The 20,855-nt window shown below is 43.9% G+C and overlaps 1 protein-coding gene across 1 annotated transcript; it reads right to left on the bottom strand.

Annotated features, from left to right (window-relative positions):
- Window positions 1–6,391: 6,391 nt before the first annotated feature.
- On the bottom strand, window positions 6,392–9,395 carry LOC147644792 (uncharacterized). The gene is made up of 2 exons (XM_086840634.1): window positions 8,266–9,395; window positions 6,392–7,931 (listed from the first exon to the last, which is right to left on the bottom strand). The coding sequence occupies exons 1-2, from the start codon at window positions 9,393–9,395 to the stop codon at window positions 6,392–6,394; spliced, it is 2,670 nt and encodes an 889-aa protein (XP_086696760.1).
- Window positions 9,396–20,855: the final 11,460 nt, after the last annotated feature.

The raw sequence follows: 20,855 nt of genomic DNA, 5'->3' as shown, positions 1-20,855 counted from the left end.
TTCCAGGTTATTGTGTTCACAGAAACCTGAATAAAGTCGGAGATTCTGGGCTCCGATGTTTATCTAGCTGTGTTCACAGTATATCGCATTGATCGGCCTATCAGGCGTGGGGGTGGTGTCCTCATAGCGGTTGACTTCTCACTAACGTCAAAATTATTAACTTTCGCGATATGCAATCACACAGAGGAATTCAACATCGTTGCATTCCTCGAAGGTTAATAATTCTGACGTGAGTGAGGAGTCCACCGCTATAAGAACTCCACCCCCGCGTCTGATAGGGCGATCTAGCCGATATACCGTAAACACAGCTGGAAAAACTTCGGAGCTCAGGATCTCCGGCTTTAACCAGGTTTCTGTGAGCACAATAACCTGAGATGCAAACGAAAGGCTATCAGAATACAAGTTAGGAAGCTTACTACGTAAACCCCTTGCATTCTGATAGGAAATACCTAGGGAGTGGGTTAGTTTTTTGGATCGGGATTGGAAGACGTAGAAGGAGCAGTGGTATGATCAGGCCTGGGAAGAGTTATTCCTACAGGCCGCTTTTTCTTTTTCTTCGCCTCGAACTCCTTAACAACTATGTACTCTGGCCAGAAGTTGGGAGAGCTAATAGTGTTAAAGAGCTCGTTAGGGACTTTTATTTTGAAAGATGAAATGTCCCTTGCGTAAGAAAATTTAAACTTCTCCACCTTTATCTTAATTTTTTCGGCTCTGGTTTTGCCTTGTATAAAGGCGAGAACATCTTCTGATGTTTGGTCAGGGAAGAGCCGCGACGCAAAAATATGTCTCGTTGGTGGAACCGCTATAAGGGCTTTTGGCAAGGCAGATTGGTTATCTGCCGTGCCATTGTCGGCCGGTATTCCGGGCCTAACACCCTGGGCAGATATATTTGTGTGGACGGGACTTTGAGGGGTCAATATTTGCGACCCCCCAGGGGATAAAACAGAAATCACCGGCGGTACGGGCACTCCCGCTGCACATTCGGATACCGAATCTTTCCTAGCGCTCGATCTCAGCCTTCTTGGAATTAATGCTGAGGTCGAGGGCTGTGCCGTGGGAGGCTGCTGCTGAGAGCCTGTTGCAGGTAGTTGGGGTCCGTCTACATGCTGCCCACCAATAGCAGTTTTTTTGCGCCTAGGAGACTCATTTAATAGCGTAAGGCTATTAAATTGGGTGTCAAGCGCCAAGAACATATCAAGAGTTTTACGAAAACTCGTTAAAATGCCCTTAAAACCGCTTTTGGTTTGCCGCATGAAAGACGTCATTTCCCTTTCTACATCACGACAGGCCTCACAACAGTAACGCAGGCCGATATTTTTTCTTACATCGTCCACCGTCCGAGCTGCAACTCAAATACACTTGGCGTGTATGACGTTGTCGCACAGCCAGCAGCCGATTGTAAGGTCACCTGCAGCAATTGCCTTTTTGCAGGTTTTAACGGAACAGACAATATTTGAGGACATTATAACGATTTACCACTGTACTTTCAATTGAAACAAAAAAAACAACAGAGCTATGAATAAAGAAGCGAGAGAGCGGGAGAGCGTAATAGATTAGATAAGATAAGAAGTGCAGCGGCACAACTAAAGCGAGAGAGTTGGAGAGCGTGGGAGATAAATAGATGAAACGTTTAGCTGTTGCGACGGCGCAAACAAAAGCTAGACGAAGAAGGTACAAAAAGGAATTCAAAATATGCAAGAGCTAGCACTAGCAGCACAACTAAATTGGAGAATAAAACCAATTATATACACAAAATTAGGATAGCTGCATGCACACGCGAAGTGAACGGGAAGTTATAAACACAAGTTAGAAAATTTAAGTTAACCCCGGTGGTTAGATTGAGACTTTAACACAAAACGAGAGCGCAAGAAAAAAACACGTCCGTTCACTTGGAAAGAATTAACAGAAGAGAGATAGACCAGTAGATAGTCCTAGGTGATTTTAAAACCCCTGGTGCTATTTAGTGCTAAAATAATTCCACCAACACTTCCATAAGTTCTACACAACATGACTTTTTCGCTGGCTTGTTCGACATTTCGCTGTCTCAAGTCAACCATGTGCGAAATTCCTTAGATCGCTTTCTCGATCTTTGTTTTGTCTCTGATCCGGCAAGAGTCAGTTCAGCCAGGGTGGCGCCTCTGACGCAACCCGAAGATCCTTATCATCCTAATTTTCTATCTGACTCTCGACTTTGGGTCTGACTTACAGAATATATCTGACCGTCCAGCTAAAAAAGTCTTGTACTTTCGCAAGACAGACTTTGAACGGCTGAATTCGACCGGGAGTAGTGAGGATCTGCCAGCGAGAGCCCTCGAATATGATCCCAACGCTGTGGCGTGAAGCTAAGACTCGGCAGGCAGGAAGTAACCGAAGGGAGAACGTATACTGAATCGACCTCTAAAGAAAAAGTTGGGTTAATAATACTGCCGATTTCAAAATTGACTGTATACTTGCAACGACGACCAACCCCGGGGCCGATCCGGAAGTGCGACTGAACATGCCACAGATGGCAGTTCCCAAGTTCTCCGGTGAGTGTGTGAGCTGGCCAGGATATTATGACGCCTTCATGAGCCTTATACACAACAACAACAATTTGAGTAATGTTCAACGGTTACACTTTCTCAAAGAGTCGTTGCCACCAGGGCGCGATAATGACATCCGACAAATGCAGCTCATGGAGTCAAACTACGCCGTGGCGTGGGGAATGATGATTAAAAGGTATAATAGTCCTCGTCTCGTCTTTTCTCACCACATGAACGCTATCTACGCTTTGCCCAGGTTGCAAAGAGATAGTACCGAATTAATAGGATCGATGTTGACATGAACAACATGAATAGTTGTGTCCCCTTGTATTATTAGCAAGAGGTCATTGTAAGAGGGGTTCCCAGGCAAGATCAAACACAAACGAATAAATGCAATATTTAATTTAACATTTGTTCGGAGCAGATCGCTAGCGCCTAATTGTGCGCGCATGGGTGTATGGCTGCACCTGCTGCGCTCTTTACTTCTCTTTGTTTATCTATTCCTCTCTCTCTTCTTCTTCTGTCGCCTTATCTATGCTAAGCTACGTTTTAAGATTATGTATATATATTGAAGTCAATGATTCGATCGGTAGTTGCAGCTCCGACCAGAGAAGTGAACAAAAATAAAATACAGCATATAATCGACCTATTCGTGCGTTCGTAGTTATTGCTCAAGGGTGGCAAATTTGTTGTCTTCCCCATAAACATTTTGGTGACCCCGACGTGATTCTTTGGTTCGGAGCCTGCAACCCGGTGTTCGTTGTTTAATATCGTTTAAACAAATCGCTTTGCTTCGCTGTCGCTTACTGGCATTCGGTCATAAGCACACAAGCAAACTCACATACACACATACCTTGTACATAACAAGCTGAGTGCATATAGCCGGCCGCTGATTTTCGTTTAAATCGCGCTAATAAACAAAAGCTGTGTTGTGCCAAATATTGTATAGAGAGGTGGCTCGCGCTTAAGCGTCGTTAATAGCGCCTATTGAACATATATATACTTATGCATATATAGCATAGACGTGCGTATGCCAAAACTCCGCTGTTTCGAGGCAGACAATTGCAACAACAACATTGTCGAGGTTCCGTTGCATCTCGGTGACGCTGATTAACCTAAATTTGCGCGGTCAGACATTTTCCCTTAATTAAATCTTTTCGCGTGAGAAAATAAAGATGGCTACGGAAAATTCGGTTCAGCATCAAAATGAGCCGCCAAGTGACGTGGACTTCTACCGAGCCAAGGCCCAATCCCTTTTGCGGCAATTGAGCTCGATGAATTATTATATAAATCCGGAGACTGTAGATCAGTTTGATGAAGCTGATTTACTGGCGCGACTGGAGTGGATAAATTCGTTAAATTTGGCCTTTGATTCCGCACAGACTTCGCTGGAAAAATTGGACTTTTCGGAGATAGCAAGCGACCATCGGATTGAGTTCTCCACGGCGTTCATGGATGTGAAGGCGAAAATAAATCGAGGTTTAGCGGCGCTTCGCAAATCTCAATTGCCGGCTGCAACCGCTGCAAATTCAACATCCATCGACATTATTAATCATCCGGATCTTTCTTTCCGATCTAGGAAGCCTCGATTGCCAATTTTGGAGATAGCTCGGTTCCATGGATCCTATTCCGATTGGCCGGATTTTATTGCAACGTTCAGCACGGTCATCGGAAACGACGAAGAGCTAAGTGATATTGAAAAATTACAATATCTAAGGTCAAGTTTAGGCGGTGTGGCTCTAGAGACCATACGTTCGCTTAAGCCCTCGAATGCCAATTATACAAAGGCTTTGGACTTACTCAAAAATCGATTTGATAATAAAGTTCTACATTTTCAAGCACACGTACAGGCAATATTTGGGTTAAAAGGTGTCGCGATTGCATGAATTCGCATCTGCGAGCAATCCGTACCCTGGCCACTACGCAACAAATCTTGAACGGATTGCTGATTCACATCGTCGCACGGAAGCTCGATCAGAGGACGCGGGAAAAATGGGAGGAGGATTTGTCCATCAACAACCTAGCTACGTGGGATTCTATGGAGTCGTTCTTGCAAAGGAGGTGTAGGATTATGGAAAATTCGGATCAAGCCTTGGTAACGCAAACACCAAGCCGGCAGGTGGGAAAAGCCCTGCATGGGTATAGCTTCATTGCTTCAGTTGGTAGCTCAAATCTTCCCCTATGTACGTTTTGTGATGCGAGGGATCATTATTTGCCAAAGTGCTCTCGATTTCTAAATTTGAGCCCGAATCTTCGATTTAGAGAAGCAAATAAGTTGCACCTGTACCTCAATTGTTTGCGCAAGGGGCATAGGTTGCAGCACTGCAAGCCAACGCACTGCAGATACTGTCATATGAAGCACCACTCATTGTTGCATTTTAATCAGGACCCATCTGTACCATCCACCACCTCATCTCTATCATCCGATCCATTTCCCAACTCTCAGCATTCATCATCACATTCATCATCGCATTCATCATCGCATTCATCATCCCAACCTAATCACCGTTCATCGAACCCTCCACCAAGCCCCACAGATATTTTGCCTGTTGATTACGTGTTGCTTCCAACCGCGATCGTATATTTGAGAAACAAGGCTGGAGAATTTGTGCCTTGCCGAGCATTCTTAGACTCGGCTTCTCATAACGTCTCGTCTAGCGAATCAACTTAATTTGAATTGTAGAAAGTCGCATACCCTAGTCGCTGGGATTGGGGAATCCTCTCTGAATTCCGATACGGCAGTCGACATTGTAGCGCAATCCCAGGATGCGAGCTATCGTGCCTCATTCTCCGCGGTTGTGACTGACAGTATCGCTGATTATCAGCCTCATTTTAACATAAATGCCACATCGTGGAAAATTCCGCAAAATATTTCGCTTGCTGATCCTCATTTTAATCGTTCAGAGCGGATTGATCTTATAATTGGTGCTGGACTCTACTTTAAAATAATGGCTACGGGACAAATTCATTTGGGTAGCGCGTTGCCAACCCTTCAGAACACCAAACTTGGTTGGATCGTGTCTGGAGGGCTGCCGAGTGCGTCAACTCCTCAGTCTGTCTCAGCTGCCGTCGTCAAGGATCCACGAAATCGCCAAGCTAGCCGTTCTGCCCACGATGCCGATGAAGTTGAAACAGTACCTTTTCCAACGGGGGGAGTATGTTCGGAGCAGATCGCTAGCGCCTAAGTGTGCGCGCATGGGTGTATGGCTGCACCTGCTGCGCTCTTTACTTCTCTTTGTTTATCTATTCCTCTCTCTCTTCTTCTTCTGTCGCCTTATCTATGCTAAGCTACATTTTAAGATTATGTATATATATTGAAGTCAATGATTCGATCGGTAGTTGCAGCTCCGACCAGAGAAGTGAACAAAAATAAAATACAGCATATAATCGACCTATTCGTGCGTTCGTAGTTATTGCTCAAGGGTGGCAAATTTGTTGTCTTCCCCATAAACAACATTCTATATACAGGCGTGTGTGTGTTAATAATACGGCGTTAGATCGGCGGCGTGCGTTCCTCGTCGTTCGCAAATGCAGACTATTCTTCTCCTCTCATTCCATCTCTCTCGTATGCACTATCCCACACCGAGCGAGCGACCAGCCGAACGCCGCTCTCCCGCACAATGGGACAAGCGACCAAACCAAACATGCCGCTCGCCAATGCTAGACTAAGCATGAAACATCTCCGCTTGTCCAGATCCTGCATGGTGGTAGGCGGGGTAGAATCTAGTATGGAGAAATGAGACAAGAAACGTGCGCAAGAAACAATTCATTATGGTTGAGGCGCGCAAAGTGAGAGCTCTAAGAACGTATCGGCAGTGGACAAAGTTTTGACACTGACCCTTTTAAATGGCCTTGCTTGGTTTTAAGCGTTACAACCCGGACCAACGCGTCAGTCCCTGGGTGCAACTCCACGACGCGTCCCAGTAGCCATTGCGACGGCGGAAATCGGTCATCCTTGATGATGACAAGGTCGTGGAGCTGAATGCCCTCAGTCTCCTGACACCTTTGAGATGATGTTTCACCGACTTCACATTAGCCTCCCACAGCCCGCCAAAATTGGGCGACTGCGGAGGATTAAAGTGCCAGGTGGTTCGTTGCGAAGCGAGCTTGGGGGCTATGAGCTTCTCATAATCCTCCTGAAGCTTACCGTAGAATGCCTTCATCAGATTGTCCGCGCCGACAAAGTTGGTTCCGTTGTCACTGTAGAGATGCTGAACGATCCCTCGCCGACCGGTAAACCTTCCCAAAGCTAGCAGAAAATGCTCCGTGGTGAGGCCTGTCACCGCTTCTAGATGCACTGCCTTTGTTGCAAGGCAAATGAAAACGGCGATGTATCCTTTGTAAACGGCAGTTCCTCGCAACCGCGCTGCCTTCAGCTCTATAGCGCCTGTGTAATCAACTCCAGTCGCCAGGAATGGCCGACTAGGGGGGTTCACTCTGTGTATCGGCAAATCTCCCATAAGCTGTGCCGACGTGATTGGCCGGGCCCGAAAGCACCTCACACATTTCCGTACAATCGATCGCACCGCCTGCCTTCCTGTCAGTATCCAGAACCGTTGGCGAGTGTGCGCCAGAGTTAGCTGCGCAGCTCCGTGCAGAGTCAAGATATGCGAATAGCGTATTACTAGTTGTGTAAAATGATGAGAGCTTGGAATGATAATTGGATGGCGACGCTCGTGCGACAGACCAGAATGGCGCAATCTCCCCCTTACTCGCAGTATGCCCTCTACTAAGATCGGTGACAAGCTCGAGCGCTTACTTCTGGAGGGCAGCCGTTTAGAATTTTTTACTGCGGTCAGCTCCGACGCGAAAGACTCCCCTTGGACGATGCGCATGATAGCGAATAGAGCATGGTCGAGCTCTTCGATGCCTAGGGGACCGGTGCGCCTCTCTCCTTTTCCGGCAATATTGGACTTGAACCGAAATACGTACGCTACGACTCTCACGGCCTGGGTGAAACTCGAAAATCTTTCAATCAACGATGGCAGCGGGACTGTGTGGTGAACGCGTACTTTATCCGTCTTCGCCTCTAGGGCGGCATCATTCATGTCAGCCTGACCGACCTCCGTCGAGGGCCAGTCACCTTGACAGCGTGTAAGCCACTCCGGTCCTCGCCACCACAAGCCGTAGCCCGCTAGCTCACTCGGAGATAGCCCTCTTGTCGCACAGTCTGCTGGGTTCTCGCTAGTCCCTACATGCCCCCATTGCGATGGCGTAGAATGATCCAGAATAAAAGCGACCCTGTTAGCGACGAAAGTCTTCCATCTATTGACGTCCCCGTGTAGCCAATGCAGAAGAAATGTAGCATCCGTCCAGTAAAAGGTTTGGATTGTGAGGTCATTTATCCACCTGGCCGCGGTTAACCATTTCACCAACTTGACGGCCAGTACGGCACCACTCAGCCCCGTCCTAGGTATGGTCAAGGGTTTGGTAGGAGTAACCTTTGACTTTGCGGCCAACAAAGAGGCGTAGCACGTTCCATCTTGATGCTGGAGCTTTAAATAAGTCGCAGCTGCATAGGATGTCGACGTCCCGTCACAAAACGCGTGAAGCTGAGCCGAAACTATGGCTCCAGGAGAATAATGAATCCACAATTAACTTTCCCGAGATGATGACCGGCGCGATGAGACCCAGCGGGTCAAACAGCCTTGCTATGCTTGACAGAATCATCCTTTTGGTTAAGCTATCCGGTATCTCAAAATTGATCCGAAATTTGAAACAGTCCTTATTTGGAAGCCAATACATTCCTAGCGTCTTGATAGGATCCGTGGTGTCCCAGTTTAAAGGTGTCTGAATGCACTGATGCTCCAACGGAATAGAGAGCAGGATACTCGCTTCATTGCTGGACCATTTCCGCAACTCCATGCACGCGGATTTTATCGCCCCCGCCACCTGGGTCCTCTTGTCTTCCGTCTCTTCTATCGAATGTCCTCCGGAAAGAATGTCGTCCACGTATATCTCATGCATCAACACCTCTTCCGCTTTAGGAAATGAACGCCGTTCATCCTTCGCTAGCTGTTGAATGACCCTGATGGCCGTGAAGGGCGCAGAAGCCGTTCCGAACGTTAGCGTCGACAATGCATAAACGTGGATCGATCCATCCGCCGCCCTCCATAAAATCCGCTGATATTGGGCGTCTTCCGGGTGCACATCAATGCAGCGATACATTTTTTGTATATCCGCCGTGAAAACGAAACGATATTTCCGCCAATTGAGAATGACTGCCGACATGTCGTTTTGCAGTGCAGGCCCGGTCCACAAAATATCGTTTAACGACCTTCCGTTGCTTGTCCTTGAGGAGGCGTCGAAGACGATTCGCTGTTTTGCCGACTGAGGCTCCTTCTTGAAGACAGCGTGATGTGGGAGTACACAAGAGGTTACATGCATATTAGTGGAAGTATTCTTTACTGAACTACTTTCACTGCCCACAGCCGGCGCTATTTGCTCAAGCGCGAAGTATTCCTCGTTCTCATCCACATATTTGCTCCACCGGTCTGGACTGCTGGACAGGCGTCTTTCCAATTGTAGGAACCGATTAAGCGCCATTTGCTGAGATCTTCCTATGACCATGGCTGGGTCCCGATAGGTTTTAAAGGGTAACCGCACTATATAGCGGCCATCCCCTCGACGTACGTAAGTCTTCTGAAAGAAGGCCTCGCACCAGAGGTCCCCCTCCGATAACGAAGGGCGTTCTGGGACTGACTCTACCTCACAGAAGCGCTTTAGCCATGCCTCGGTGTCCAAAAGCACTCGATGACAGCGCAATAGGGTTGATTCCCTCACGCCTTCTGCACGTCCAGAGAGAATCCATCCGAAGTGCGTATTCTGAGCTAAGGGCTCGCCGGGCAGTCCGATCCTGGCGTCTGGCAACATTATTTTCGCCAACATGTCCACTCCTAGAATGAGGTCGACTCGCTTCGACCGGGAGTAGTGAGGATCTGCCAGCGAGAGCCCTCGAATATGATCCCAACGCTGTGGCGTGAAGCTAAGACTCGGCAGGCAGGAAGTAACCGAAGGGAGAACGTATGCTGAATCGACTTCTAAAGAAAAAGTTGGGTTAATAATACTGCCGATTTCAAAATTGACCTTATACTTGCAACGACGACCAACCCCGGGGCCGACCCGGAAGTGCGACTGAACATGCCACAGATGGCAGTTCCCAAGTTCTCCGGTGAGTGTGTGAGCTGGCCAGGATATTATGACGCCTTCATGAGCCTTATACACAACAACAACAATTTGAGTAATGTTCAACGGTTACACTTTCTCAAAGAGTCGTTGCCACCAGGGCGCGATAATGACATCCGACAAATGCAGCTCATGGAGTCAAACTACGCCGTGGCGTGGGGAATGATGATTAAAAGGTATAATAATCCTCGTCTCGTCTTTTCTCACCACATGAACGCTATCTACGCTTTGCCCAGGTTGCAAAGAGATAGTACCGAATTAATAAGATCGATGTTGACATGAACAACATGAATAGTTGTGTCCCCTTGTATTATTAGCAAGAGGTCATTGTAAGAGGGGTTCCCAGGCAAGATCAAACACAAACGAATAAATTCAATATTTAATTTAACATTCTATATACAGGCGTGTGTGTGTTAATAATACGGCGTTAGATCGGCGGCGTGCGTTCCTCGTCGTTCGCAAATGCAGACTATTCTTCTCCTCTCATTCCATCTCTCTCGTATGCACTATCCCACACCGAGCGAGCGACCAGCCGAACGCCGCTCTCCCGCACAATGGGACAAGCGACCAAACCAAACATGCCGCCCGCCAATGCTAGACTTAGCATGAAACATCTCCGCTTGTCCAGATCCTGCACGGTGGTAGGCGGGGTAGAATCTAGTATGGAGTGTGGCCAATTACAAACATAGTTTATATACCGAATACATACTTAACGAAAGTTCGCCTAAGTGGCGCGTATTTCAAACTTGACTGACTATCGATATTCTAGCGGGTTAGCTTATCCGTTCCGCGACACCCTTATTTCTTTGTTTTTGACTCTACTTCAAAAATCGCCGAATGATCGCCTGGAAGATTAATTCTCCAGCAGTGGTCACCGCGACTCCAAGAAGTCTCTTCCAGTATCTATCTCCCACGCTCTCCCGCTCTCTCGCTCTCACTGAGCTGCTGCACTTCTTCTCTTTATAACTTTGTTTTCCTCTCAAATACAAGTACAGTAATAAGTCATAACATTGCCCGAGTAAAAACATAGGCATGCGCTTTTGCTGCGAGGACTGTTGCAATGTGGAAAGGGAGATGATGCCTTACCATCGACAAACCAAGTGCAATTGGTAAAGTTTTCGTAAAACTCATAAAATGTTCTTGGCGCTGGACACCCAATTTGATAGCCTTATGCTGTTAAAAGAGTCTCCGATGTGAAAATAAACCGCAGTTGGTGGGCAGCATATAGGCAGATCCCAACTACCCGCAACGGGTTCTCAGCAGCAGCATCCCTCGACGTCAGCCATGCCACCGGTGATTTCCGTTTTATCCCTTGGAGGGTCTCAAAATTTAACTGAGTCCCGTTAATCCTCCAGACCAGAGAGTCAGGCCCGGACTACCGGCCGAAAACGGTACGGCAGATAAACTGTCTGTCATGCCAAAAGCTCTTATTGCAGTCCGACCCACGCGACAAATTTTTGTTTCGCGACTGTCCCCTGATCAAACTTCGGAAGATGCTTTCGCCTTTTTCCAAGGCAAAACCAGAGCTGATAAACTAGAAATTAAGTGCAAAAAATAAAATTTTCTTACGCTAGGAATACTTTCAAAGTAAATGTCCCCTTACGTACTCTTTGAAACAATTTGCTCTACCAAATTCTCGCCAAATTATCTTGTTGTCAAGGAGTTCGAATCTAAAAAGAAGAAAAAGCGGCCTGTAGGAATAATTCTTTCTAGGCCCGATCAGACCACTCCGCCTCTAAAAACTAATCAACTATCTAACCATTTCCTATCAGAAGGCAAGAGGCGTACATAGTAAGCTTTCTAACTTGTATTCTGATAGTCTTTCGTTTGCTTTCCAGGTTATTGTGTTCACAGAAACCTGAATAAAGTCGGAGATTCTGGGCTCCGATGTTTTTCTAGCTGTGTTCACAGTATATCGCATTGATCGGCCTATCAGGCGTGGGGGTGGTGTCCTCATAGCGGTTGACTTCTCACTAACGTCAAAATTATTAACTTTCGAGATATACAATCACACAGAGGAATTCAACATCGTTGCATTCCTCGAAGGTTAATAATTCTGACGTGAGTGAGGAGTTCACCGCTATAAGAACTCCACCCCCGCGTCTGATAGGGCGATCTAGCCGATATACCGTGAACACAGCTGGAAAAACTTCGGAGCTCAGAATCTCCGGCTTTAACCAGGTTTCTGTGAGCACAATAACCTGAGATGCAAACGAAAGGCTATCAGAATACAAGTTAGGAAGCTTACTACGTAAGCCTCTTGCATTCTGATAGGAAATACCTAGGGAGTGGGTTAGTTTTTTGGATCGGGATTGGAAGACGTAGAAGGAGCAGTGGTATGATCAGGCCTGGGAAGAGTTATTCCTACAGGCCGCTTTTTCTTTTTCTTCGCCTCGAACTCCTTAACAACTATGTACTCTGGCCAGAAGTTGGGAGAGCTAATAGTGTTAAAGAGCTCGTTAGGGACTTTTATTTTGAAAGATGAAATGTCCCTTGCGTAAGAAAATTTAAACTTCTCCACCTTTATCTTAATTTTTTCGGCTCTGGTTTTGCCTTGTATAAAGGCGAGAACATCTTCTGATGTTTGGTCAGGGGAGAGCCGCGACGCAAAAATATGTCTCGTTGGTGGAACCGCTATAAGGGCTTTTGGCAAGGCAGATTGGTTATCTGCCGTGCCATTGTCGGCCGGTATTCCGGGCCTAACACCCTGGGCAGATATATTTGTGTGGACGGGACTTTGAGGGGTCAATATTTGCGACCCCCCAGGGGATAAAACAGAAATCACCGGCGGTACGGGCACTCCCGCTGCACATTCGGATACCGAATCTTTCCTAGCGCTCGATCTCAGCCTTCTTGGAATTAATGCTGAGGTCGAGGGCTGTGCCGTGGGAGGCTGCTGCTGAGAGCCTGTTGCAGGTAGTTGGGGTCCGTCTACATGCTGCCCACCAATAGCAGTTTTTTTGCGCCTAGGAGACTCATTTAATAGCGTAAGGCTATTAAATTGGGTGTCCAGCGCCAAGAACATATCAAGAGTTTTACGAAAACTCGTTAAAATGCCCTTAAAACCGCTTTTGGTTTGCCGCATGAAAGACGTCATTTCCCTTTCTACATCACGACAGGCCTCACAACAGTAACGCAGGCCGATATTTTTTCTTACATCGTCCACCGTCCGAGCTGCAACTCAAATACACTTGGCGTGTATGACGTTGTCGCACAGCCAGCAGCCGATTGTAAGGTCACCTGCAGCAATTGCCTTTTTGCAGGTTTTAACGGAACAGACAATATTTGAGGACATTATAACGATTTACCACTGTACTTTCAATTGAAACAAAAAAAACAACAGAGCTATGAAGAAAGAAGCGAGAGAGCGGGAGAGCGTAATAGATTAGATAAGATAAGAAGTGCAGCGGCACAACTAAAGCGAGAGAGTTGGAGAGCGTGGGAGATAAATAGATGAAACGTTTAGCTGTTGCGACGGCGCAAACAAAAGCTAGACGAAGAAGGTACAAAAAGGAATTCAAAATATGCAAGAGCTAGCACTAGCAGCACAACTAAATTGGAGAATAAAACCAATTATATACACAAAATTAGGATAGCTGCATGCACACGCGAAGTGAACGGGAAGTTATAAACACAAGTTAGAAAATTTAAGTTAACCCCGGTGGTTAGATTAAGACTTTAACACAAAACGAGAGCGCAAGAAAAAAACACGTCCGTTCACTTGGAAAGAATTAACAGAAGAGAGATAGACCAGTAGATAGTCCTAGGTGATTTTAAAACCCCTGGTGCTATTTAGTGCTAAAATAATTCCACCAACACTTCCATAAGTTCTACACAACATGACTTTTTCGCTGGCTTGTTCGACATTTCGCTGTCTCAAGTCAACCATGTGCGAAATTCCTTAGATCGCTTTCTCGATCTTTGTTTTGTCTCTGATCCGGCAAGAGTCAGTTCAGCCAGGGTGGCGCCTCTGACGCAACCCGAAGATCCTTATCGTCCTAATTTTCTATCTGACTTTCGACTTTGGGTCTGACTTACAGAATATATCTGACGGTCCAGCTAAAAAAGTCTTGTATTTTCGCAAGACAGACTTTGAACGGCTGAATAATTTTATATATGAATTTAATTGGTCCGATCTATACACGTGCACACATGGCAGTTGCCGTGGATATTTTTTACAATGCCATGAACTCATTTTTTACTGAATGTTTTCCGTTATATTATCCGCCAACACTTGAATAAATCTCCATGGATGAGCCGACTTAAAAATAAAAAATCTAGGTTGTATGCTAAATTTAAAATCACCGGTTCTCAACCTGCCCTTTAATCTTATTTATCAGATCGGTTTAACTTTACCGTTCTGCACGCGCGGTGTTATAATAACTATTTCACTCGTTGTGGGGTCCAGTTTTCACAGGACCAAAACAGTTTTATAATTTTGTTCACACTAAACGTAAGCCTAAAACCTAAACCTAAAACGCTTTTATTTAAAAATACTATTGCAACTCTGGGCAGGCCATCGCTGATCTTTTTGCCGAGTTTTTCAAAACAACATATTCACCCTCTACCACTTCATTTCAGATATATTTTTTTCCTACGCCCAGTTCGAACTTAATCTTAAGTTCAATCCAAAGATCTTTTATTTTAGATCTTCAACGTGGTAAGTCAATATTATGGTATCTCTAAGAGATAGGCAATTCCTAAACTCTTCGAGAATGTACTTACTCACCACATGCAACACTTATGCAAATCCGTTATTTCTCCATGTCAGAATGATTTTATGAGGTGAAGATCAACCACTACTGATACTACTACTGAACCTTACCTTATTTGTGTTCAATGCTCAATCCAATAGCCTCAGTGTCACGTATGGCGTCCCTCAAGGTAGCCTCCTTGGTCCATTGTTATTCACACTGTTTATCAATGACCTGCCGCAGGTTCTAACAAAATCTAGAGTACTTATGTATGCTGACGACGTTTAACTTTGCGTGCAGTATAGGGATAGTTCAAGCCAATTACAATTGGATCTTAACAGCTTTCATACTAAATTTTTACATCTCAACAGCTCTAAATGCAACATGATGACAGGCAGGGTATTATAATTTAAGTTAGAAGTTTGCAACGCAGTAAAGGGGTCACCTGTCGGGTCGTTATTTCCGTCCCTCCGTCCTTCTATCCGTCTGTCTGTCCGTTTCTACGCAAACCAGTCGCTCAGCTTTGAAGCTGTCTCAATAAAACTTTACAGTTTATCGTTTAGATACTCTCACTCGAATATGTTTCCGGAATTGAGCGACTATATCATAAAGCTGCAAAAGGAATGATCGGAAAATTTGTACAACAAAAATAATTTTTTTTGTTTTTCAGAAAATTTTCTTCAAATTAATGATATAGCCATTTATATTATTATAAATTGTTGTTGAACATTTTATAAAAATCGGACTACTATTTCATATAGCTGTCATAAAAACTTTCGTCAGATATGCAAATGCAAAACTGTAAATGTAAAACTGTAAAAATAATATTTATAGGTAAATGAAATGAAAGTAGGCATTATACAATGTTTTTTATTAACATAAATATAAATAAGTTACATTGTTTTAATTTCTAGTGATCGAACTTAAGTCTGCAAGGGTATATAAACTTCGGCGTGCCGAACTTAGATTCCTTTTTTGTTGGAGTTTGGTTCTTGAGTTTAGAGTCCTCGATTCGGAGTCCATAGTAATTGCATTGAGAAGCACTTTTTTCTGCTTGCCCTCCAAGGCTTAACCTAGGATGTTGACTTAACATTGCTTGGTCAGCTCAATTTCCATTTTCCGCTAGTAAGATCTAGAACCAGTAGCGTAGATAGGGGGGGATCAGGGGGATCAATCCCCCCCCTTGGGTCAACCGACAAATTCTTCCTGGAATCTCTTAGCTTGCCAGCGGTCGCTGCGTTTCCCAGGATTTACGCAGTTTTGGCGACTGCCTGCCGGTTTGTTGTTCATCAGGAGGGTTCGTGGAAAATATGATAACTCCAGCGCTTCTAACGGACCGACCAATCATGCGACCTCCAAGTGATACCTCAGTCAGTCACAGTGCCTCTCAGATTACTGCGTGCTGCGGCGCTGCATCAGCTGCATATAATAGTTTCGAGCAGTTTCGAGTATGCATTTCGTTTATATTCTATTAAAATTAAGCGATTTTTAGTACCTGTAAAACCATTTTGCAAACCTCCCAAAACTGAAGACAATGAAGAAGCGCAATCATCTGTCGAAACAGCCGTGAAAAAACCTCGGTATGCTGAATCGGGTAGTGAAAATACGGGCGATCAAAGCTCATGTAGTGAAGGCAACAAAATCGTTAAACAACATAACCCTCATCCGCCTTATCGGAACGTAAATAAACACGACGTCGGAAATTTTATTGGCCTCAGACTTAGTGAATCTCAGAGGCTGGACTTATTAACAAATGCTTGGGTTCCGCCGAAAAATTACTTTTTTCCATTGCTGCAAAAATTCGAAACTCGAAAATTAAAATTTTGTTACAAATGGTTTGATGAATTTTCCTGGCTTGCTTACTCAGAATTGCATCATGGTGCATTTTGTGTTCCGTGTGTAGCATTTGCTGTAAGCGGTGGCAAAGGGTCACAACCTTTAGTTCATTTGGTGAAAGTGAATTTCGATAATTGGAAGAAAGCAGAAGAGGTGAGTACCATAATTATCATCCGAGCCAGAAATCGAACCCGGGACCTCTCAATTTCGCGTCGAGTGCTCTAACCAACTGAGCTACTTCGGAATCCTAATTTGCTCGCTGAAAACCTAAAATTTATGTTTGAACTTACTTTTTGTCTAACTAGAGATCGACATTATCACGAATTTTTTTATCCGTCAAAAAACCTTTGACGTTGACGTTCAATAAATTGAGTGGATTTACGCGAAGAACTGAAAAGGATTCGAGCAGAAGCAGATACGTTTCCTGGAATTTTCGAAGCTGCAAAGAAAATTGCTGAAACTTTGGACATTGAAATAAAACACAAACGAAAAGTGAGCAGACAAAAAAATCTAGCGAATCCTGATTTTCAGAGTGCAGAAGAAAACTTCCGTGTCACGGTGTTCAATCCATTTTTGGACTTCTACATCATGGATCTTTGCGAGAGATTTATCGATCACGAAAAAATATTAGAAGGGTTTTCGGCGCTCTTCAAGCATGATTTATCTGAAATCGACAAAGCAGCTGAGAAATTTATAGAAACTGTCGAGTTTTATCAAAAATTTCTTGATTCTGGGACATCTGCTGTTCTCATCGAGTTGAAAATGTGGAAGAAGTATTTGATCCGTAAAGGCGACATCAAGCCTTACAATTCGTTGAAAGCGCTGGATGATTGTCCAGAAGAGATTTTCCCAAATATCAATATGTTGCTAAGAATATTAGCTACATTGCCAGTATCTACGTCTACTGCGGAACGAACATTCTCAAGTTTGAAACGGATAAAAATAATTCAAAGAAACACGATAAAAGAAGTGAGTTCATCATGTTCCATCTAAATGTTTGGATACTATCGAATATGCATCAATAATAACTCGAATTATTGTCTGATTTATCTATTATAGGACCGCTTGAATGGTTTGGCAGCTCTGGCAATGCATCGTGACATTGGAATCACAGCAGACGAAGTCATTGATGAATTAGCAAAAAAATCTCGAAAGCTTGAATTTCTTCTTCGATAAGAGAATTTTTTAATAATACAACTTATCAATGTGAAAAATGTGACCAATTTCTGTACACGACTGTGTAACGCGGATTATTATCGCAGTGTAATATAAAACTTACAAAAAAACAGGATATTATTCTGAGTCATATCCCCCCCATATCAAAAAGCTATCTACTCCACTGTCTAGAACGTATATTCCCTTAGTACATCACTGTAAAATAGAGTTTGATTACCGACTACAAAAGCCTCTTTAATTTTATTGATGGCATTTAAAGCCTTTCTAAACTTGTAATTAGCTCGTAATGTATTATAATTTTCTTCGTTCCATTATCTTTTACCCTACTCTCGCATATATCTAGAACGCATACGTACCGTACACGGCTGTGGCCCTGGGTTGGTTGGGCGGGAGGTGTCCGTTGGACTCGCGCCTGAAAAAAAACATTGCTTGACCCGCTCATCACAACTTAACATCGCATGAGAAAAATCGCGGTCGCACCTCCCACAAGGCACATCATATCTTATTGCACAACAACCATTCACTGTACTTGTCTCGCTCGCATAAACCGGTTCCAAACGCACCACCGTTGGAAGCAGCAACCCACTCACATTCCGGCCAGAAATTGCAGGTGTTACTAGCTGTGATGGTTCTCGTCAAGGTTGCATTTGGGAGACCTCTTCTTGATTCCTGCTCCTGCTTGATTCCTGCTCCCAAGTGAACTTCGTTAAGGAGGAATTCGCACAACTGATTCGTCAGCGAAGGAAAGACATGCAGTGCAAGTCCGGAACATCGGCCACACGCAAACAGATATTAAATATTGAACATCCGCATCTATCAAACCTCGCATGTCATCTATCTTAATTTTAGGAGATCTCTTTGCATGCATTTACCCATCCCTGTATCACGTTTTTCTGCTGTTAATAAACTTCAGTTGCTGATGTTAGCTTGTTAAAATCGGTTGCCTTCTTGCCTTTTTTTTAAGTAAATTTAGCTGATATCTCATGCAGCTCAAAAAACGCTTTATACATACGTTTTATTACATTTATACTACGATTCTGACTGGTTCCTATAATCTAAATTAAGCTTTGACACTTATAAATAGAAAACTACAGAAGGAACTTTTGATTACTTATTTTGCAGCACCAAAACCGGTAAATTATGTGCCCCTGGCAGCATGTTTTATGAAAAACAGATCAACATCTACAAACCTTCTTGAGTTTTGTGCTGTTATTAGAAACGGTTTCAAAATTAATTCCCAAACTGACGAAATCTTCTTCTGGTTCTAATTTCAGCAAAGCTTTTGACTCGGTAAATCACCTACTACTACTTAAAAAAAAACATATACTTTTGGATTTCCCTGTTTTAGTTACTAACTGGATTGGAACATATTTATCCATCAGAACTCAACTTGTTGTCTTTAAGCGCTCTCTCTCAAACAGGGTTCTTGTAACTCCTGACGTTCCTCAAGAAAGCCACCTTGGACCACTTCTGTTCGGCCTCTTTATCAAAAACTAGCCTAAAGTGGCTTTAAATTTTGTTTACCATCATTTACATACACTTCTGCAAACAGACTTAAATAACATGCAATCCTAGTGCACAAATAATTATCCGCCTTCGGCTTGTCGACTATAGTATTAATTGTCTTGCTCAGATCTCAGGATGCCAATACATAATTTTAACATAAATGAATGCTTACAACAACAAGCTTAAACCGGTGAAGAGATACACACACGCACAAAGAAATGTTAAAGGGAATAAATAATAGTTTAAAAAAAACTAAAAAAAATGCTTTTATAAATAACCGAACTAAAAAGAAGAAAATAATGTATAATTACAAAAAAAAATTATTAAATTCAGAGAAAAAATATATAATTATAAACAATATCACTAAGTTCAGAGTTAAAAGCGCAGGGTGCACCTATAATCAATGTTACAATTATCCTAAGGGCAACAATCTGAAAGGGGAGAATTATGAAATTATAGAAGGCTTTTAACTCTGAATTTAGTGATCTTGTGTTTTTTTGTGTGGCATATTGTGGCAACTCGTACTGCATTGCTGTCACCATTTTCTGTCTGAACACCAAAAACGGCCATATCGCTGCCTTTATTCACTTGCAGATATATTTAATCGATTTCACGGAATTTCAATATTCTACGTTGATGTGCGGTTTGTATGATTTTGACAATAGTGGTGAGTATGGAACCACCCAACGATTGTATACCTCAATATCACCAATTCTCATGTTTAAAGTTGCCGAAGTCCCGCCATCTTCAGTCCGTCTCCTATACAGAGGATATCCATCGTCCCCTGTTACGGTCTTGGCTGCAAATGCTCGAGGATATCGCTTGGAACACTTCCCGTCTACCATGCATGGTGAACTTGGGTTGAGGGTACCACATAGGCTATGGATCATGTTCTTGATGACAACTGCATGCAAATCCGTATCAACCTCTGCCAGTGGGATCTCAGCGCATATCACATCGTCAATTTCGTCTGGAGTAATTTTATCATACAACCAAATCAGTATGTGCGCATGCGGCAATCCTCTCTTCTGCCATTCTATTGAATACATCCAGCACCGCACAGATCCAAAAACTCCATGTTTCACAATGAAATCCATCAGTGACTTGAGCTTTTGTCTGAAAACACGGGCTGTGATGTCATGCCTATCCCTAGACCATTGTCCAGGAAATAACAGCTGCACTATCTCGTCCCAAGCTTGATTGCATGTGAAGGTGATAAATAAATCTGGACGGCCGTGGCAACGAACATATGCCATGGCATCTTGAGCATATTCCTGCATGTGGCGTGGACTACCTGTGTATGAGGATACAAAATCGTGAGCTGTTCAAAGTTGGTTGTATTACGGTTATTCATCACAGCATCCCGCAAATGGATATATTCCTTGGAATACTACTACTACTACTACTACTACTGCTGCGCCCTCTACAGGCAGCCAGCTGAATCAAAGCATTTCCTGTCAAACATTCAAAAAAAATTGAAGTAAGGAATTGGAGATAAAAATTTTATTATTTTGTTCAGGTTCAGTAAGTAAGTAAGTAACGAGGAATCAGCAGAAAGACGAGCAGATAGGCTTGAGAGAAAACGATTGAGAGTTAGGCAGTCGCGTTCTGCAGCAATCGATTTGATTCACTCTCAAAATAATGAACGCGACAGGGCAAGGGTAGCTGAAGCGCGTTTAAAGCTTGCAGAAGATCTAAACCTGCAATAAAATCGTCTTGCATTCCGATATAATACAACTGTTGATTATAGCTCGAGTCGCAATGTCGTTATTGGCCGGATGCATCAGGTGTGCACATACTGTCAGGCTCTCAAATTCAAAAACGAACCAAAAGGATTGTGTTGCGCTTTCGGGAAAGTGAAATTGCCTCAACTAGAAGCACCACCAGAGCCTCTGCAATACGTAAACTCGCGTCAAAGGTACACGCAACATAACAC

Source organism: Drosophila serrata, unplaced genomic scaffold (assembly GCF_035046125.1).
Source record: "Drosophila serrata isolate PLE 108 unplaced genomic scaffold, ASM3504612v1 contig_96, whole genome shotgun sequence".
In the NCBI taxonomy this organism is placed as follows: domain Eukaryota; kingdom Metazoa; phylum Arthropoda; class Insecta; order Diptera; family Drosophilidae; genus Drosophila; species Drosophila serrata.
Note: the sequence above shows the minus strand (reverse complement) of the source record. Positions and strands in the feature narration are given on the sequence as shown.